At 59.9% G+C, this 20,658-nt stretch overlaps 1 protein-coding gene across 12 annotated transcripts; it reads right to left on the bottom strand.

The window, feature by feature from the left end:
- Positions 1-84: 84 nt before the first annotated feature.
- STKLD1 (serine/threonine kinase like domain containing 1) lies at positions 85-20,599 on the bottom strand. 12 transcript variants are annotated; one of them, XM_074362572.1, is made up of 18 exons: positions 20,497-20,599; positions 18,586-18,672; positions 16,248-16,292; positions 14,881-14,955; positions 13,625-13,726; positions 11,463-11,533; positions 10,643-10,758; positions 9,141-9,259; positions 8,052-8,215; positions 7,435-7,565; positions 6,321-6,404; positions 5,003-5,119; positions 4,173-4,313; positions 3,227-3,355; positions 2,034-2,369; positions 830-970; positions 491-570; positions 85-240 (listed from the first exon to the last, which is right to left on the bottom strand). In XM_074362572.1, the coding sequence occupies exons 4-18, from the start codon at positions 14,950-14,952 to the stop codon at positions 166-168; spliced, it is 1,878 nt and encodes a 625-aa protein (XP_074218673.1). In that variant the 5' UTR covers positions 14,953-14,955; positions 16,248-16,292; positions 18,586-18,672; positions 20,497-20,599; the 3' UTR covers positions 85-165. The 12 variants fall into 12 exon arrangements, 11 of the variants coding, with proteins under 11 accessions (XP_074218673.1, XP_010952744.2, XP_074218675.1 ...); XM_010954442.3 differs by lacking the exon at positions 20,497-20,599 and having other exon boundaries at positions 2,034-2,162; positions 2,241-2,369; positions 18,586-18,719; XM_074362574.1 differs by lacking the exons at positions 18,586-18,672; positions 20,497-20,599 and adding an exon at positions 14,503-14,549 and having other exon boundaries at positions 13,625-14,409; positions 16,248-16,296.
- Between the last annotated feature and the right edge of the window lie 59 nt (positions 20,600-20,658).

Genomic DNA, 20,658 nt, shown 5'->3' with positions numbered 1-20,658 from the left:
ACCCTGGGAATGGCCCAGGCCCCCTGTCACAAAGGGTGAAGTGCACGTGCTGGTCCTGGGTGGCGGTTCTTCCTGCCCCTACCCCACGTACCCCCTGAGGAGATGCCCAGTCCGGCAGCTCACAGAGGAACAGGCCGGGGAAGGGGAGGGGGGCCCGGGAGGCACCTACTGCCCGCCCTCGGAGCAGCGCCGCGAAGCCTCCAGTCTGCGGAGCACACGCCCTGCGTCAGAAACCAGCTCCTGGAAGGGGAGGGCGGTTGGTGGTTTCCCCGCTCAGCTTTGGGGTCCACGAGCGGCTGCTCCTGTCACTTGGCCCACTTTTCTTGGAAGAGGTCTCACTGCTGCCCCTTCAGGGTTGACTTGGGCCCAGTCGTGGACGGGGGGCAACAGACCGGCTGAGCCACTTAGAACCGTACAAGCAGCACTCCCAGTCATCTGCCCGCAGACCTCCGGTTCTGGGCCCCTGGCCGCAGGGCCCACCGGCACTCACCAGGCTGGAGGTGAAGCGCCCGTGGATCTCCTCGACCAGCGGCTCGATGCCGCTGGACAACAGCTCCGGCAGGATGTCGTCTGCGGGCAGAGCAGAGGGTCCTGGGGCCAGCCTGACACTCTCCCGGGTCCCCAGCGGGGCAGTTCTGAGGCGCCCAGCAGGACCAAGCTTGGCCCCTGGCCCCCAGACCCCTGAGGGGTCTGTGGGAACCCGAGAACCGGGTATCACCCGCGCCAGCACAGAGGGTTCCTTTCCTTCTGCTGTCAGTTAAACTGGCGAGCAGGGCGCCTCTTTGACCCCAGCCTCGGGGAGGGGGTGACAAGGCAAGGGGGTCCTCACCATAGGAGGCGAGCTGGGCCAGCAGCACGCAGATGCTCTCCACCACCTCCGGGTCATCCCTGTGGAGCTGGTACGTCTCCTGGAGCAGGGTGAGGCCGCTGCTGTCCTCCTCCGGCATCACCACCTGCAGGGCCGCCAGCTCTGGCGGGGGACGGGGTTCATTCCCTGCGCGGCCCCCGCCTTGGTCCTCCAGGAGATGGGCTGACAGCGGTACTAAGTTGGTGGGTTGAGAGCCCCGAGAGCCCAGGGCAGCAAGAGCCTCAGCTGGCGGAGGACGCCCCGGAGTCCTGCAGCCTGGGCACTGCTGAGGTCAGGCAACTCCCCACTCCGCACCTGCCTGTCCTCCGGTGGGAACGTACACCCGCCCCTCCACCCAGGCAGCCAGAGGGGGAGTGGGCTCATAGGGAGGGCCCCCCAGTGTAAGGAGGCCTGTCATTGCGGGGCCAGCCTGGCTCCTGAGGGGCTGGGGTCTGCGAGCAGTGACGTGAGATGCCATGTGGGTCTTTACCAGGTCCTCCTGGAGCCCAGGGCACAGCTGGCAGCCACAACGCCAAGGGTCTCACCCAGACTCGGGCTCTGGGGTTCTGACCACCCTGCTCCTTGAGACCTGAGCCACGTCCTTTTTCCCCTTAGAGCCTCACCTCCCCCCTCCCACCAGGATCCTAGCGGGGTTGAGGAGGAAGGTGTAGGCCTGGAACCCCGGTTGTCTCCATCCGAGAGGGAAGAGCACCCCGCTCCCTGCTTGAGGCCAAGGAAGAAACAGGCTGGTCCAGCCTGTGTACCAAGTGGGGACCAGACCTCAGAGGAGTGGGAACTGCCCCCCTTGGAGCTGGCAGCCCAGCCAGGCTCCAGGCCCAAGTGTCTGAGGGGTTGCTGTGCGTGAGTCGGGCCCGGAGGCTGAGTACCAGCCAGAGTTGGTGTTGCGGAGGTGGGAGCTCACAGACTGCCCCGGGCACCTGGAGGGGAACGTGTGGGACGCTGTGTTCGAGGGCAGGGAAGGCAGGCAGTGTAGCTCGGGACAAAGTGTGATGTGCGTGTGGAAAGTCTCCACGGCAGCTTCTGAGTGATGGGACTGTAGATGTATTTTCCTTCTTTGATCTTTTGCTTCTGTTTTTGGGCTGCGGGCAGCTGGCAGACATTGCGGGTTGAATGCGCCCCACCTCCCCCACCTCCTAGAGGCAGGTCACCCCGGCCGCAGGCTCACCGGACACCTCGGCGAGGCTGGCCAGCCCGCGGTAGGCGTTGTTCACCAGCAGGACTCGGTCCTGGCACAGCCGGATGCTTTGCAGGAACAGCACCACCACCTCTTCAAACTGGTGCTCCTCTATGCAACCTGCGGAGGGGCCGGTGCGGGCCTCGTCTCGTGGGTCCAGGGTCCACCCCGCCAGCCCTGGGGCCCCGGGCTGCTCACCCAGCAAGGACAGCAGCCACAGGACTGCACAGCCGGCTTCGGCCATCTCCACGTCCGCGGGGTAGGTGGCCATCACCTCGGCAATGAGGCCCGGGGCTTTCTCCAAGGGGGCCTTGTCCACGATGACAGCTGGAGTAGGACAGGAGGGAGAGGGGACACCTACGCTTGGTGCGAGCAGGAGTGCCTGCTGTGCGCTTGGCCCCCCAGCAGAAGCTGTTGGTGGGGAGAGGGCAGATGTCCTCAGAGATGGGAAGAGGGGTGCGATTTCCAGGCTGCTAGCAGGTCTTCAGAGGGTGGGGTCACCTGCCACCCCCCAGGGGAGTCTTGGGGAGTCTTGCATGTCAGGTGGGAGCCCTCTTTTCTTCGGGGGAAATGACCACCCAGGTGCTTCAGGGCCACGTGGGGCCTGGAGAGGGAGCAGTATAGCCTGGGGGCCCCCCTTTTCTGAATCAGAAGTCAGGATGGGGGAGGGTATAGCTCAGTGGTAGAGCGCGTGCTAAGCATGTATGAGGTCCTGGGTTCAATCCCCAGCACCTCCATTAAAAATAGGTAAATAAACAAACCTCATTACTTCCCCTCCCAAAAAAATTTTTTTACAAATCATGACAGGATGCCCAGTGCCAAGGCCAACTTCTTTACAAATCATGACAGGATGCCCAGTGCCAAGGCCAACTTCTGAAATGAGAGACTGCCTGGGAAATCCCGTGGTGTCTGGGAGCTGGAGGGTTCCCTGAGCAGGGCATAAAGCGCCGGGGGGGCGAGCCTCCCACCCCCCACCTCCCAGGGCAGCACATCCTGCCTCTGCTGGTGCAGCTTTTCGTATCCCCTCTCCCCGCTCCTTCCTCTCTGCTTCCCTGCTCTCAGAAGAGCCCTTCACGGGCCACGGTCTGTCCTGAAGTGTTCAAGGGCCAGGACTCAGAGGCCCTTGAAGGGTCTCAGGTGACGGGGGAGCAGCGGGGGCGGTGCCAGTCCCAGGTCCCTCTCACCATCCACCAGCAGGGCCCAGAGCAGGCTCAGGCCGTTGATGCAGATGTCCCGGTTCCTGGAGAAGGTGTCCAGGTGCTCCAGGATGTGCTCAAACAGCCCAGCCTTCTGCAGCTCATCCGTGGCTGGCTCTGGGTCGGGGCGGGGGGCCTGGAGTGAGGACCACGGAGAAGCCCTCCCAGGGAGCTGCCTCCCCCCCCCCCCGCTGTCCCCAGCACCGCCGCCCCACGTGGCCCATGTTACCGGGTACCTACTCGGGGCCGGCCTCATGCCAGCACGGGGCCCAGAAACAAAAGAGCACAGCCCGTCCTCAGGGCCGCCGTTCCAGTGTCTCCCCCTCGTTACTGGGCTGGGACTGGTCTCTGCGGTTTTCCTTCCAGGGGGCCTGGCCCTGCCCCCTAGGGCCACACAGCAGGCCTGAGCCTCCAGGATGGGACCACGACTGTGCCCTTCCCGGCGGGATGACCTGACACCCAGCTTGCCAGATGCCCTCATTTACACCTGTTGTCCCAACATGGCTGTTGACAGCAGCCCTTCTCACTGCCCGGTGTGAGGTCAGCGAAGTACAGTAGATATCCAGCTAGTGGAGTGGGGGCTGGGGGGCTCCAGGCCAGGGCCCTTTGGAGAAGATGCTGCCCCCCCCATTAGCGGCTGGAGGGTGCAAACGTGTGTAAAGCCGTTGGTCGCGACCCCACCCCACTCCGTGCCCCGTCCCCCGCCTGCCGGCGGCCCTGTGAAACAGCCAAGCGGGGCGGGAGGGGCGACGGGGGTTTGAACCCGAAACACGTCGTGAGGCCTGCGGTGGGGCCTGGCACCTTGCCGGTGCCCTCGCACATTTGTGGAAGGAACGAGTGACCGGGAAGGTGGAGGCTGGGAACAGACCACGAGGCCACTGAGCCACCCCGGCCCCCGTGTACCCCAGCACGCCCCGGGAGCATGCAGACCCACCCTGGCTGGCGACAATGGCGAGCAGGCCGTAGACCAGGACCAGGAGCTCCTGCTTCTCAGGGTGGCTCCGCATGACGCTCAGCAGGACAGGGGTGATGGCGCTGTCGCTCGGCACCACGGCTGCTGGGTCCTGCGCCAGCGCTGCTTGGGCAGACGGAGAGGCCAGGGTTAACCCTGGGCCCTGAGCCCTCGCTGGATGAGGGCAGCGCCCCATTCTGCATGGAGGAAGTGGAGGTCAGGGCGCAGAGCAGGTCCCTGTGAGTGCTTACTGAGTGACTGACTGAGGGACCAAAGGGCTGGGGACCTGCTCGCCCGCGCGGCCAGTAGGCCCTGCAACATACCAGAGTAGACGTTTATCACGTGCAGTGGAATGCATAAAGTGGAAATGAGGCCTAAATATTAAAGTTGGAAGGGAGATGAAATAATTCCATTTTAAAACTCAAACATAGCTCAACCCTTTTGAATGGCCCAAAGTCTCCGGGGGGTGCCCGGTTCCTCAGGCTCTCACCCCCAGCCTCTCCCTCTGCGGCAACAAGCTCACGCCCGCCTGGGGGGTCACTCCGCAGGACCCCATGTGTCCGGCTTCTCATTTCATGCCTGGAAACCAGCCAGAGGGGTGGAGAGGGGAGCTTGTCCGGGGCCACAGAGCAGGCCAAGACAGGCCGTGGGCAGTGCGCAAGTATCTAGACTCCCGTTTGTGCCCTGGGGTGGGGTTGGGTGGACAGCGCAGGGCAAAGTGTTCAGAGGGTCAGATACTAAGGCAACAGTCGGAGGGGAGGGGGGAATCCAGCTGTGCCCAGGAGGGTCTCCCTGGCTGGCCCAGCACCCACCGTGGCCCAGGGTGCGCAGCAGCAGGGAGCAGGCACACAGCTGGACGTCAGGGACCCTCTCGTGCTGCTTCATGATGCCGACCAGCATCTCCACCAGCTCCATTGGCCACGGCAGACCTGGGGGGCCAGGCGGCCACGTGAGACTTGGCACAGGAACGGGGTGCAGAGTGGGTGCAGGGACCAAACCAGGGAACCAGACTGTGCTGGGTGCCCACGGGGCATCACGCGTGCACCCCAGGGACGTGATCGGCCAGCGTGTGCTGAGCCCTTGTCACGCGTCTGCTGTGGGGATCTCGTTCCAGTGGCGCCACGAGGGAGAGCCTCCTGTCTGTGCTCTGGTTTTACAGACGAGGGAAGGCAGGGAGGCGAAAGCCCTCGCCTTGAGCCCAGCCTGCCTGGCTCCAGGGCCCTCCGCTGTTGCTGCCCCGAGAGAGGACATCTGCAGGGCCCCGACTCTCCTCCGGGCCGGGCCTGTGCTGGGCACTGGGCGGGGGGGAGAGGCAGGGGCGGGCAGCCGAGGGCCCAGTCCCAGCGCTGCCCCTTCCCCGCGGCTGCTCCGCCTCTCAGCCTGTGTCCTCGAGGTGAGAATGACAAGGACAAACGTGCTGGCCCCAGGGAAGCCAAACCACGCCCACCCGTCTCCCAGCGAGGCTCCGAGGCAGGTGTGGCTCTGGGGTGGCAGCCAAGGCCACCCTCGGGAAGGGGCCCAGCAGCCCCCCTCACTTTCCCCAGGAAGGCAGACTCTCCCTCCCATGGACTCTGTCCTGGCCACAGCCCAGCCCCAGAAGGGGTCACCGGGAAGGAGGGGAGGAAGAGAAAGGCCAACGTGAGGTCTCTGCTGCCTCACCAGGGAGCTGCACTGGGCCTCTGTAGTCCCTGCTGCCCCAGCCACCGGGGCAACCTTTGTGGAAGGATGGATGGATGAGTGAATGGATGTAATATTCAGGCTGGTGAGGCAGGTTGAGTGCAGAGATTTTATGAAACCATGTTTTGCCAAAATTAAAGATACTCTCACTGATGGGAGGGCACTGGGGAAAGAGATGCTCTCACACCCATCAAGAGGGAGGGCGGAAAGGGCGGCGTGTCTCACTAAGCATCCACGAAGAGCGCGTGAAAGGAGGCCACCCCGTCGCCCACACCCCTGCTTGGGGACAGGCGGCCCAGGAGGAGTTCCAGGCTGCCTGTTCCAAGCAGGTGGCAAAACCGTGGGCCCCTGTGGGAATATACATGGGCCTCAGGAGTGACAGAGCACTGGCCAGGAAAGCAGGAGTGCGGGGCCAGGGCCCTCCGAGAAGGAAGGCGAGGGTGGGGCCCCCACCTAGCTGATTTTCGGGCATCTTCAGGAGCCTCTTCATGGCCCTGTGCTGGACTTCGGGCCGGCTGGAGAAGCTCTGCATGACCTCTGCAGGAACATGGCAGCATGGGGGGGCGCCTGCCGGCGCACCTGCCCAAGCCTCAGCCAGCTCAGGGCCCCTTCTGAGGGCCCCTGGGCGGGCACCACACGGGCCTGGCTGCCAACGTGCATGGCCACACGGATCCGAGTGATCGGGCCTGAGGAAGTGCTCTTATCACCCCCATTTCCGGGCCGAGCCACCTGTCCAAAGTCAAACTGGGGTCGGCCTCAGAGCCCGCAGGGGTGTGCTGCCGCTCCAGCCTCACTCTGGGAGAGTCGGTGACTCGCTCCAGGCCACTCAGCTCGTGGGGGATGAGCTTCGACTGGACCCAGCCATCTGTCTCCACAGCCCGTGACCGTGGGACAGGGAGACTGAGCAGCTAGGGCCTCGTGGTGCCCCTTCCCCAGAAAGAGGGGCAGAGGTGGCAGGGGAGGGTGGGAGGGAGCCACTGGTGCGGGAGAGAGTGAGAAGCCCCCACACACCAGTGACACAGAGGGACGGGAGGGTGGGGCCAACCCTGAACTTGAAGATGACCGCAATCCCTTGTTTACCCAAGACTGCAGGTGTAGCCCCCCAGCCGGGGACACGTGGTGGGACTGTCACGTGCACCTCTGGGGAGGTGAGGAGTCAGCACTGTGCCTGCCTGGGGTCTCAGGCCTGCACGTGTCATGCTGCACATGGAGCCCCAGAGCCACTTCACCTTCAGGAGGGACGGGCCTGCTGGTCCGGGGTCGCCCCTCCCGCCCTGTGGGCAGCACCCTCCTGGGCACCCGGCAACCACACAGGCAGCGCTGCTGAGCAGGGAAGACACTGCGGGCCCCGGGGCCACTGTGTGCCAGGGTGTGGAGTAAAAGCAGGGCGTCTGTGGTGGGCGTGGCAGTGGGTGGCCATTCAGCCACATGGAGGACTGTGTGGCAGGAACAGAGAGGGGAGCGGTGTGGCCCGGCCACGGAGGTGAACTCTGCCATAGGTGCGTGAGGAGCCACCCACGGGACCCTGGGCGCCTCTGGCACCCCCGCCCCCAGGTGCCCACGTCACCTAAGATGCTGGCAACGTTGGTCTCTAACAGCGTGTCAATGATGGGCAAGGGCACCATGGGCCCGTGCAGCGCCAGGGCGGTGCTGGAGGACCGGAAGTTGTGGCTCACGAAGGTGATGTGAATCACGTCCCTGGGGAGGAGCAGAGAGCCCGCCACCTCACCTCTGCCCTCGCCGCCAGATGCACCTTCTTGGGGAACCCGTCGGGGAGCGCTTCTCCCGGTGTCAGCAGTGTGTCCAGCGGCCGTGCCGGCAATCCCCCCCCAGGAGGGCCCGGGGAGGACGGTGCTGGGCCCTGCCACTTCCGCCTGCGTGGGCCCTTCCTCCATGAAATAGACCAGAAAATCAGAATTCCCAGCTGTGCTGGTATAAAGGCGACCATAGCCCAGGGTGGATTCATTTTGTTCTTCTAACTTTAAAGTATGTTAGAATTAAAACGTTTTCCTGGTCCTGGGGCCGGCTTCCCTATCAGACGCAGGAGGCACTGTCCTTGGGTGGACAGGGCACGTGTGATGAGCGCTTTGTGGCGTTAAAACCCCCAGTGGCCACGTACAGATTGAAATGGAAAGACGCTGAAAGGTAAGAGTAGCGGAGTGAGGCCCCAGAGCCTGCGCTCACCTGATGGTTATTCGCTCCGAGGGGTTGTTCTGGAGCATCAGAGGCAAAAGGGAATTGAAGATTTTCGCATCGGGGACCTTCCTCTCCTCCATGGTCCTCAGGACACCCCTCAGGCCATCGGGGGAACTCCGCGTCGACTTCCTCAGAAGCATGGCTTCCGTCGCCTGGGAGGAGAGAGAGGCTGGCTTGTGCACCAGCTCAACCAAACGAAGACGGCCTGACCCAGGCAGAGGGGAGCCTGTGGGGACTGGAGGGGAGGTGACATAGCTTCCGCCGTCAGAAACGTGCAGAGGCCACCTGAGCCCCAGGGTTCTCCTGTGAAGTAGAAATGGTGGTTTGGAGAGAAGCGAGTGGCCATCTCGCCGGGCGGAGGGAGTGCAGGACGACCTTCCCTCTACAGACACACCAAGAAGGTTGTGCACCTCACCCCTCTCTGATCCAGACCCAGCTGGTAAGAGCCTGGGGGTCTGGGTGAGAGTGGGAAGTGGGGCCCACTCCACCGGGGGCTGTCCTTGCTGGGGCCTCGGTGCTCGCATGTGGGCCTGGGGGCCAGGGAGACTCCTGCTCGTGGGCCTGGCGGCGCTGGCGGAGGCCTGGCCACCTCCTTCTCTGCCTTCCCTTCTGTATGTCAGGATCTGCAGCCCCAGGTGGTGTCCCCCATGCAGGGGCCTCCACGGCGCCGAGAGCTCCCCACCAGGGCAGTGCAGGAATCCAGAAGGCACCAAGGCACTAGCCTGCACCAGTGGGTGACAACAGCCTCTATGTATTCAGGGCTGTGTTAGTCAGATTTCCCATTACCTGCGGCTGGATGCATCCTTAACTCAAACAGGGACAGAGCATGACCTGAGTCCCACCGTGGGCGGGTAGTGCGCCTGAACTCGGGTGTTCTCGTCCATAAGCGGGCAGTGAAGTCCCCTGGAGGGCTGCCGTCAGGGGGAGGTGTGTGGGCGGATCTGAATATTATCATCATCAGCATCACCACCACCACGCCAGGGCCCAGCAGGGCCGAGGTGGGCAGAGCCTAGCTCCCTGGGGCTGTGGGGAGTGGGGCTCGTGTGTGGCAGGGAGAGGCAGACAGAGGCTGCTCACATCCACGAAGGAGCAGCTGGCCATGTCAAGGATGATGCAGCCCAGGGACCAGACATCAGACTTCTGGCTGAAGGAGAAGCTGAGGGTTTCGGGGGCCATCCAGGACTTCTGAAAGGGGTCTGTTGGCAGGAACAGATGGGGGATGCATGAGTCCAGGGTTCTCTGGGGAAGCAAGCAGCTTGGAAAATGAGCCCTTTTCAGGGGAGGGGGGAAAGGAAGAGGCCCCTGGTCAGGAAGATCCTGGCCCTTGATCTTCAGCCAGTGAGGCTGCCCATCTCGGCAGGAGCCCACCAGGCCGGCTGTATGCACGTCCCGGTCCCACGGTGGCTGCAGAATTAGTCAGAAGAGCCACATGCCAAGAAGGCTAAAATCTGTACCCTCTTTAAACATCTTGCTCCTCTAAATGCTGGGGGCTTAAGGCAAAGTTCTGGTTGCCCTGCCCTAGTTTCTAAATCTGGACCCCCAGACTGGGAGCCAAAAGAGCAGGGTCCTCAGACCAGCTCAGTCAGTCCCTGACGGGCCTCCGACAGCCATCCCTCGCTGTACCTCCATTTCCCAAACAAGGAGCAAAGGGGTGGACTCCAAGGACCCCCACCGTCTACACCTTCAGTAGATCCACCCATCCACTCACCTGCCCGCCCACCTGCCCACCCACACCGACCCAGCCAGCCAGCCATCCGCCTGTCCATCTGTCTACCCACCTACCCACTGACCCACCCAACCATCCATGTATCCATCCATTTACCCACTGACCCACCAATCCACCCATCCATTCACCCACCTATTGGCCTGTCCCTCTATCTGCATGTCCATCTATCCACCCATCCATCCACCCACCCACCTACCCACTCATCGACCCATCCACCCATTCACCCATCCATCCACCCACCTACCCACTCATCGACCCATCCACCCAAGCACCCATCCATCCATCCTCTGCACAAGGACAGTGTGCCGTGTACCTGCCAGCCCAGGACTCTGGAGTTCTCCACTGGAGGCTTGCTCTCTCCCTCCCTGATAGCTGTTATAGACTTGAAGCCCAGCTCCCTTGGCCCTGTTGTCTTTTCAAAGGAAGGAGAACTTCTCTCCCCTGACTTCCCACCTTCACCTTCTCCTGGGTTATTTGGAGACTCAGGAAGTGATCCAGCCCTGGCCAGTGCCTGGCATCCAACAGCCCTCTGTCCATGTATGTCAGTTTCCTTCCTTCCGAGGCCTGTCTTCTCCCTCCATAAAGGTTCACATTTTCTGAGTGTCTTTTGGACCCTGCGTGCACCCCCATGGTCATCCTCCTGCTCAGTTACAAGCAGCCAAGGGGTCTCTCTGGAGCCCACGTAACCCGGGGTGGGGGCACGTCCTGTGAGCAAGTGCAGGTTTGACGCTGCCTGTTCCAGCACGTAGAGCGGCCACTGCCTTTGGAATCCAGGAGCAGCCCCCTTGGGTGGACAGCCCCCCCACCCTGCTCCCCAGCGGCACGGTCCCCCAGCCGGAAGCACGCCAGCCACCTTCCTCTGCACGGATGTTCCACTTGGCGCGGTCAGCCATCAGCGTGTTGGAGCTCAGGTCCTGCAGCCTGCAGTGGTCGCTGCTGACCAGGGCGATGTTGGAGGGCTTGAGGTTCCTGAAACGGAGAGTCACAGCTTCACACCCACCGCCCTGCAGCGCCATGTCTGTAACCCTGACGCTCCTGCCACACCCAGTGCCACCGCGGCAGCCCACCCTTCCCCTCCGCTCAGTAAACTCCCTTTCAGCTCACTTTTACAATGTCATTTCCTATAAGCATAAATAGTCTCAGTTATTTCAAACAGGAAAAGCAAGTAGGGAAAGCCTGGCTCCTCCTGGGGTCCCTCTGCTAACACCCTGTCCGCCTCCCTCCAGGTCTCAGCCGCGAGCCTGGGGACCGGCTGTCGACCGTTTCATGAGGACTAATGACATGAACGCGGAATCATGAGTGCTTCCTGCCTGCGTTTGGTTCACTCGGCTTTCCCTCCTTTAAATACACTGATCCTTCAGACTGTGGTTCCAGAGCGTGAAGCTGTGGTGCTGGCGGGTCCAAAGCTCAGCCTGGGCGTGGCCAGCAGCCTGACCTCCTCCTCCGCTGCTGTTACCTGCTGCTTCCCTTGCCCTTCAGAGCCGGCCCGCACTGTCTGTGCACTGAGAGCGTCGTGGAGGGGGCGACATTGTCTTCAAGCCTGGGAGGTGCTCTGGAAAGGGGCCCGCCCTTGTCCCGGCTGCGCTGACCGCAGCACCTCTCTCCTTCGAGCCTGCCCCAGCGCTGCCACTGGAGGTGCCTTTTCTCCTGAGGCAGCCCGGCCACCTGGTCACCTGTGGATGATGTCCAGCTGGTGCAGGTATTCCAGCGCATCCAACACCTGGCCCAGCATGTTCTGCAGCCACTGGGGGGAGGCGAGAGGTGCCAGGATGGGAGTGGGGCTCCCTGCTGCTGTTTCAGGCAGGTCGGTGATGGCGGCATGTCCTCGCCTGAGTCTTGAGATGGGCTGAAGCGAGTGGCCAACAGCGCAGAGCCAGTGCAAGAGGTGCGGCTACAGGCTGCTTCCAGGCTCTCCGGACAGAACGACCCTGGCAGCCAGGCAGCGCCCTGGCTTCCAGGCCTGCACTCCGGTCTCCAGAAGGAGACCCGGGGCCCCGGGGCCCCAGCCCTGCCCTCGCCCCGCCCCCGCCCCGCCCCCGCCCCGCCCCTTGTGGGTGTCAGAGATGCTGCAGTCTTCAGCGCCTGCTTGGGGCTTGCCTCTCCATTTCAGTAGAATGAGAAGAGCCCTGCGAGAGAACATTCTGGAAGCATTTTGTATCAGAAACAAGATCTACCTGGTTTCCAGGGCAGTGATTTTCAAACTGTGTTCCTAGGAAGCCTGGATTCCATCCTGGGGTGTCAGAGAGGCACTGGGCCGACAGGACCCTGGGTTTCCTCCCACACCACCTTCCACTGACCCCCCACCCTACGCCCAGCCCCTGACTGGGGTAGTTCTGCCTCCCTTACTGAGTTGCTGAGAATATTTTGTGCTACTGTGAACAGAAAGTTTGAACCCCACTCCAGAGCCTGCCTCTGAGGCCCATGTTGGGAGAGGAGCCGCTCGACCCCAGAAACCCCCAGCAGAGAGACAGTGCCCAGAGGCCCACCGAACAGAGGCGCGTCCCAGCAAAATTCATTCGGTGTGTGTCGTACACCTAAATGTGAAAGCAAAGTGCGTCCAGCTCAGAGGACAGCAGAAGAAAGAAATTATCATCATGACCTGGGGCAGGAACAGCTCCTCCCCAGCTCAGAAGGCACCAAGCACAGAAGAAACATCGATGAACTGGACTTCATCACAATTAAGAACTTCTGTTCATCAAAAAACATCATTGAGAAAGTGAACTGGTAGTGGGGGAGGGTAATAGCTCAGTGGTAGAGCGTGTGCTTAGCATGCTTGAGGTCCTGAGTTCAATCCCCAGTACCACCATTAAAAAAAAAATTAAAAATAAATAAATAAACCTAATCCCCCACCTCCCCAAAAAAGAAAGTGAATTTGCAAGCCACAGACTGGGAGAAGACACCTGGATACCGGACCTAGAATACATAAAGAACTCCTACGCATCAACGGGAAAGGACAGACAAGCCCAGTGTTTAAATGGACAAGAGGCCTGAACAGGCACAGAGAAGCTATCCAAACGGCCAAAAAGTGTTCAGCGTGACTACTCAGAGTAACTGAAAGGAAAATGCGATTTTTAATTAAAGTTAAAAAGACTGACACAGTGAGGTGCGGGCCGGAATGCAGGGCTGGAAGGCTCACAGCTCAAGATGGATCAATCCCGAGTCAGACCCCCCAGAGAACCGGGATGTCTGCTAAAGACACACGCCCACCCACTCCGTGACCCCACGACTCCATGCGAGGGACTCACCCAGAGAATGAACGTTCACGTCCGCCAAAACACACCCAGCAGTGTTCACGGCCACCCTGCTTCTAACAGCCCCAAACCGGAAAGCACCCAGATGCTTACGGTGCTGGACAGGATACACCGACGGCAGTGTGGCCCCAGGACCAGGTGGCACCTGGCCATGGAGAGGGTCACTTCCCTGACACACTCAGTGCAGGTAAATCCCAAAGCATCTGCATGAACGCGGGAAGCCAGACACAAGCCAATGGCACGCTGCATGAGCCCATCTATGAGGACTTAGGGACGGGCAGAAGGACCTCTGGAGGCAGAAGTCAAACCTGGGGACTGACTGGGAGTGTCTGCATTCCAGGAACGCTCTGACCTCATCCAGGGAGGGGACAGGAGTGATCCCCACGCAGACCACACTGAGCTGTACACCTGAGATCTGTGTGCTGCACAGTATGCCAACAACTCCGCCCAGAAACATCAGGAAAAAAGGACCGGACTCCAGTGGCACCTGCTGTCCCTCTGCCCCCTGCCCCCCACGGTGGGGTCTGTGACATCAGAAGGTCCAGGTGGTCCCCAGGCCTGGTGTCTCAGAGAGTCTGTCTTACCCTAGAGTCAATGACTGTCTTGGTCGCCCTCTTCTTCTCAATGACCGTCTGGAAGCTTCCCTCGTGGTGCTCCATCACCAGGCAGAGGAACAGGGAGGAGATCTGGGGGGCACCCACCCCTCAGCCAGGTGCCACGGTTCTGTGCCATCACTGCTCCAGGTCTCCCTCTGCTGGGCCACCCCCCTCAGAAGCTATGGGAGCCTGCCCGTGGGGGCAGGGGGCACTGTTCTGGGGGGAGCACTGCTTATGGAGGGGAGAACTGCCCGCTGGTGGGGGCACTGCCCATGGTGGGCGCACTGTCTGGGGCGGGGGGGGGCGGGGCAAGGATGCTCTGCTCATACCTTGGCCTCCTCTCCCTCCTACAGCCACCTCCACCCCCATCTAAACTAAAGCCACTTGGACTTTTCCTGAAGCTGGTCAGGCCTCCAGCCACTGCACACGCAGACCGCCGCGCCTGGAGCCCTGGCCCCCTTCACGGAGAGGACTGCTCATCCCTGAGGGTCCATCTGAGATCCACTCCTCCCTGTGAGGGGCCGGTGCCCAATGGGCTCCCCGCAGACCCAGCAGACTGCGTCTGGGGCTTTGACTCAGACCCAGACCTGTGCTCTTGGCTTCTCTGCATCCCCCTTGAGAGCGCACAGGGTGCTCAGAAAATACCTGGGGGTACACGTGGTGAGGGTTCCTCTCTCAGGCCTTCCTCAGGGCCCAGCTGAAGGGGAGGGGATGTTGTGGGGGGAACCTCCTGCTTTCCTCAGCCTCTCGGTTGTCAGCCCCAGCTGGGGACACTAACGTGGAGATCAGACTCTGGTGTCACCCCTGGCCCCCCTTCTCCAGTCACCGCGCCACCGCCCAGCTTGGTCTTGCTCCCCCAGCCTCACCGCAGTCCCATGTGGAGTAATCTGAAAGCCTCAGGCTCCTTGTAAATCTGAGAAGTCAGGGGAGAGGGAGGCCCAGCTCAGCGGTAGAGCGTGTGCTTAGCGTGCACGTGCTGGGTTCAACCCCCAGCGCCTCCATCAACAAAATAACGAAGCCTAGTTACCTCCCCCAGTAAAACCAAGCGAAACGGAAGACGAGAAGCCAGATACTGACGGCCCGGGGCGCAGGGCTGGGGGCCACCAGGCCCGGACTGAATCCCACTCAGCTGGCGCGAAGCCACACTTAGTTACTGCCATCGGCCCTCGAGGGGTTACAGTGGTGTGGGGGGTGCTCCGTGCCCCTGGTGCCCGCTCAGCCCGCAGGAGCCGGCTCTGACCCACCTCACTGTTCCACATGACAAACAGCTCCTGGTACACGGAGACGTGGGCGTGCTGAAGCTGCAGCAGCGGCATGAGCTGTGGGACGAGAGCAGAGGAAGGAAGTGGAGGGAGATGTTTGGGAAACTCTCAGCTAGGGCTCTGCAGTCACACATCCCAACAAAAACACCAGCACCCAGCTCTGAGCTGGGCCAGGGCGCGGGCTCAGGGAGGGTGGGCGGCCTGGAGGTTAGGAGACGGACGGCCCAATGTAGATCCTGCCTGCAGTGTGTGCTGGCTGTGCTGTGTGACTGAAGAGAGGCTCCTCAACCTCTCTGAGTCTCATCTGAAAATGGCGGTAACCGTGGTTGGTATCTGCTTCAGAGGGGCGTCGTGAGGCCCGGGTGAGCGGATGCAGGCAGAGTGCCTGGCACACAGGAAATGAGCACCGTCAGGGTTGGCTGGGGAAGGCGGCGTGGCCAGAGGGAGGGGGGATACTGATGCGCTCAGGCTGCCTGGCCTCCTGGGTGTGTGCACTTGAGGTCCCCGTGCCCCCACCCTCAGCTCCAACTGCTTTGAGAACAAGCACAATTAGGCAGCAGAAATGGCTACTTTCACAACCAAGAGCCAGATGGACAACTGCCTGTGATGGCAGGTGGGGTGTACGAGGAGTTCATCTGGCGTGGACGGACATGGGGGCTCCGGGACGGCCCCGCATGTTCTTTCTCTCATGAATGTGGCTGGGGTCCATCACCAGCCATCAGACACGCTGCAGACCCAATAGCTGTTTGCTGGCAAAGCTCAAAAACTGGTGATTCCAGAAAAAAGATGCACCAGGCACCATTTGATAGGAAGGGAGACATTTAACTTCATGTGAAATCCAAGAAAATCAAAGAAAAAATGACTCAGAGCCGTCGCCTAGCAAATCAGAGTGCATAGAGTTGGTCTTGCTACTGCTCTAAATGAGGATGCTGCTGTCGGTTCTGACTGGGGGATTTAAGGAAGGCGAAGAGCTTACAGTTTCTTTGTTAAACAATTCTCTATTTCCCTAATTTTCTATTGTAATGCACACTGCTATAATTGAAGGGAAAAAAATCCTTTAAAAGATGGTTATTGGCAGATTAGCCCAGGGAGACCTCGCCAACATTCAAAGGGTACCTTCTCTGACAGCATATATTCTGTTGTCAGCACCTGGATTTAGACATGAGTGTTTGGGGCACAGACTCCCTTCATGACCTGGGGGCTTCTGACTTCACAGCACAGCGCAAGAACCGGTCCTGACCCTCCATGCCTCCACCAGGCTTCCACCCATCACTCTGCAGGCGGGTACAGAATGGTCTCTGCGTGTCCTGCATCATGTCCTCTAGAGAGGGAACCACCCAGAGAGTTACCTCCTCCAGGGCCTCATTGGCCTGATGCTCATCAATGCACTCCACCTGCAGGGACACAAGAGCACTAGCTCAGTAAACATGCAGTAGACCACCCCTGTCATCATCACCACCAGCGTCATCATTGTCACCACCACCATCACCATCACCACCATCACCACCATCATCACCATCACCACCATCACCACCATCACCATCACTACCATCACCACCATCACCACCATCAGCAGCAGCAGCATCACCATCACTACCATCACCACCACCAGCATCACCACCACCATCACCATCATCATGAACATCACCACGACCATCACCACCACCATTATCACCATCACCACCACCATCATCACCACCACCATCATCACCATCACCACCATCATCACCATCATTATTTACCAGAGGTGCCAGGTTCCTATCATTCATGCCCTATCCTATGGCACCAGATGGGGCCTGGAGATGTTCCTAATGGAGGGATCCAAAAATACTTTTGAGGGGGGAAGGTATAGCTCAAGTGGTAGAGCACATGCTTAGCATGCATGAGGGCTTGGGTTCAATCCCCAGTGCCTCCTCTAAGAATAAATAAGTAATAAACAAACCTTATTACCTCCTCCCACCAAAAAAAAAAAAGTTCTTTGAGCAACGAGGACATGTTTGCTCCTGTTGCAAGGATAAGTTTAGGATAGCATCACATAAGTTCAAAGGAATCATTAGAGGATTGATTCTCAGACCATCTTGAAAGCAGAGAAGAAAACAATACATCATCCGCAGAGTCACACAGCCCTGCTCTGGCTGGCCAGGTGTCAGCCTCACCACTGCATTCCTCATCCGAACTGGTACGATTGCCCAGTCACTGAGTATGGGTGGTGGGAAACACGTGAAAAGGAAGAGAGAACGTGGTGGTCAGAGCAGCACCGAGCTTTGCAACACACTTGGTGGCAAAGGCTGTGGGTACACGGTATCACCACATCCAACCAGATCCTTACCCAGAACTTTTGCTCAGAAAACTTACAAATGAAGAATTTGTAACTGAGGTGATTGAAGTTGAAAAATGCAGTTAGTGGGTGAGTCCCAGATCCATGTAAAGCCCTCAGACGCAATGGCACGGTGCATCCCTTCCTTCTGTTCTACGGGCTCGTGCTTAAGTCATTTTGGCCAAAACATACTGAAAGCCTTAAAATGATCACCTCTTTTGACCTAGAAATCCCATCCCTAGGAATTTATCCCAAGTAAATCATGGATCTTCAAAAAAATTAACCATAAGGTTGTTTAACAGAGTTGCTCATATGGTGTGAAAAATCCAGAACAAGCTAAGGGCTTATCTCACAGGAGGGGATGGGCATGGGTCGGGGGGGCCCCTGCGGCCACCAGGGCTGCAAGAGGAGGAGGGTATGTCAGCCGCATGAGTGGCATCTGCAACACCCTGAGCGAGGAAAAGCACATTACCCAGCTTGACAGCATTCGTGTGAAAACCAAGAAGTTTAGAAATGCTTACCAAACCCTGAAAGGACATACAACTGCCTTCTTGCACCTCACCCCTGTTCTGTTTAGAAAGATGGACTGACTTTTTAAAAAGCCCCTTGATTGCAAAGGCAGCAGGCCGTCCTGCCCTGCTGGCCCTTGAGATAACGGGGCGACCCCATAGCTGGCCGACAGCGGAGCAGGAGGCCGGTAGGGACTACAGGCCTGGCTGCCTCGGGGATGAGGCTGCTGAACTGAGGGGCCTGGCTGAGCTGAAGGACTCCAGCAGTGGCCACCAGCAAGGCTCTCCCACCTGCGTAGTCAGCCCCATCCCGTTGTACCCTGGCCATCGCCGTGGACCACGAGAGGTGCCAGGACTCTTTCAAGGCAGCCCTCCCCTAGACCCTCCATTCATATGGACCACACATGCCAAGGGCTGCCCCCCCACAGGTCTGCACTCCATCCTGCTGCCCCAGCGCTGGTGAGGAGGTGGAAGAAGGGCCCAGGGTTGGTCCTGCCCTTAAATCTGTGCAACCCTGGGCAAGTCCCTGCCCCCACCGCCAGCCTCCCTGTCTTTGGCTATAAAGCTGGGTCATGGCTCCCGCTTGCTGAGCTGGTAGAAGACTAAATGAGATGATGATGACAGCGGGCCCAGTGCTGAATAAATGGCCATGGTTGTTGTGGGAGTGAAAACGAGCCTGCCTTCTCCCTCCATCAAGGCGAGAGTCAAGTGTTCGGGGAAGCCTGAGGAGTCTCACGCCACCCCCACTGCTGGCAGAGAGGAATCCGGCTGTCGCATCGGAAGCCCTTCTCCAACATGGGGATGATACATATATGTTTGGGGAACCAGCCCCAGTGGGGTGCCATCAGCAGGGCCTCTTACCTGCTTTATCACGTGCTTTACTTTGGTTTCTGTCTCCTCCACCACCAGGTTGACCCCCAAGGCCCCAGGTTTCAGCCAGTCTAAAATCTACCGGCGAGAGAGAGAGAAGCTTTCGGGAAATGTACACATCTTTCCACTTTCTAAAGCATGCCTACCTCCAATATCTCTTCTGGCCCTCCTCACTTCCCCGGTGTGCTGGCAGAGCGAGCGTCTGTGCTTCGTTTTGCAGACAAAGGAAACAGCCCGGAAGGCTGGGGAGCCCTGTGAAGGCAGAACCCGAGCCCATCTCTTTGAGGACGATTCTGGAGCTTTCCACCACCCCATGCCCCTTCTCCAGTCTGTGGTGAGGACCAGTGGGCATCTGGGAGCCAACACCTCTGGGGCAGAGGGTGTTTTCACTCCCTCCAGCCCGCTTGATCCCAATTTCCAGTATCCACCTCCAAGCTGGGCATCCAAACAAGAAAGAAACTGGTGCATAACTGATATAATCATCGTCACAGCCACGTGTGTGCCTGGCACGTGCCAAGCCCTCTACAGCCAGCCTTGCAGGCAGCACTACTGCTGTCTCCATGCTTACACAGAGGATACTGAGGCACGAGGAGCTAGGTCCGTGTCTGAGGCTACAGCAGGAGCAACTGAGATGGCCTGGACTGGACTGGAACCCCAGGGTCTGACTCCAGAGCCCGCGCATCCAGCCAAATCTGCAGAGAGACGGCTGCCACGACTGGACTCTGCGCAAGGAGGCCAAGGGTACTTGAGGATTACCTTCATCTGAGGATGCAGAGGAGGGGGTGTGGGGGCTGGAACCTCGAGTCTAGGGACTCTCAGAGTCCAGAAATGGTTTAGGTTTCTGTGATCTGACCCCTGTGGGCAGCCTGAATCCTGCTCAGGGAATAACCAATGACGTCCTGGGCAGCATGTGCTCGTGGAAGCGTGCACATACTCTCAGGTGGCAAATTAAAGTGTAAAATGCACACATATCAGATCAAGTCTCCCCCAACCCCCCGAAAAAGTAGCTCTGCTTTTAAAATTCTCTGGCCACCAGAAACTCATCTGCTTGACCACTGGCTGACTCCCTGACGTCTCCTCCCACACACAGGGAATGCTCACAAAGTTAGAACCTAACTCACAAATTAGTTTCAAATTAATTCATTTTTTAAGAGGACTGAATCTAACATTTTATAAAGTTGACATATTATGTCTCCAAGCATTTAGTTAAACATTCATTCATTTTATTTTGCAGATTTCCTTTCATTTTGTGAAATTTTCAGGTCCGAAACATTTTCACAGGCTCTGGAAAAGGCCTAAGTCCGCCAACTGGGGACCACTGACAGGGTGTTTCGGGAGTCTGGGGGCTCCTGATTATGAATTCCGGACGTTGGCGGGCGTCCATACGCACATAGACCCATGGGTGAAGAGCATGGGGTTGTCTTCCACCCCGGGATTTTCAGACTGGAGAGGCCTTAACTTCACCCATCACTGGAGAAGCGGGAAACCAAAGCCGGGAGAGGCAAAGGGCACCCAGGAGGTCATCTCCCGGAGGTACCCGAGGGCACCCTGTGAGCTCGAGGCAGACGCTGGCCGCAACACAGGTCTCCGGCTCCCGGGGGTCGGCATGGCCGCTATGGCCGTTAAACCCGCGGGGGCCGGGGGCGGCAGGAGGTCCGAGCCCTGGACTCGCGCCCGCCTCCCCGCCAGGGGACAACTCGGCACCTGGTACTTCTCCATAGTGCGTCTTGAGGGGAGACTCCGGCCTCCCTCTCCCTCCGCGGGGCGCTGGGGGCACCGCTAGCCCGCGCCGCAGTCGGACCCGCGACTGAGCATGCTCAGTCGGGACCGCGTCCGGTGTGCGCCCATCCCCCACCCGGGGCGCCCCTCAGCCCCGGGCGCTTGCCTCGCCTGGGGACCCACCCTGCCCGAACGGTGTCCGCTGGGGCGCCCTCGCGTCCCTGTCGCAGGCGGGCCCCAGGGCCGGGCACCTCACAGGGACCGCCGGTCCGGAGCGCGGCGGGCGGAGCCTCGAGCGTGGGGGCGGGGCCTGAGCGCGGCGGGCGGCGCGCGGCCCCTTTAAGG

The sequence above is a fragment of the Camelus bactrianus genome, chromosome 4, assembly GCF_048773025.1.
Source record: "Camelus bactrianus isolate YW-2024 breed Bactrian camel chromosome 4, ASM4877302v1, whole genome shotgun sequence".
NCBI classification, from domain to species: domain Eukaryota; kingdom Metazoa; phylum Chordata; class Mammalia; order Artiodactyla; family Camelidae; genus Camelus; species Camelus bactrianus.
Note: the sequence above shows the minus strand (reverse complement) of the source record. Positions and strands in the feature narration are given on the sequence as shown.

Coding starts and splice junctions, on each gene's coding strand:
- STKLD1 (XM_074362572.1), bottom strand. CDS start 14,952: ATGCCGCTGCTGCAGCTTCAGCACGCCCACGTCTCCGTGTACCAGGAG. Junction 11,534..13,624: donor AGACAGTCATTGACTCTAGG/GTAAGACAGACT, acceptor GCCTCCCCCCAG/TGGCTGCAGAACATGCTGGG. Junction 5,120..6,320: donor GATGCCCGAAAATCAGCTAG/GTGGGGGCCCCA, acceptor CTGGCCCCCCAG/GTCTGCCGTGGCCAATGGAG.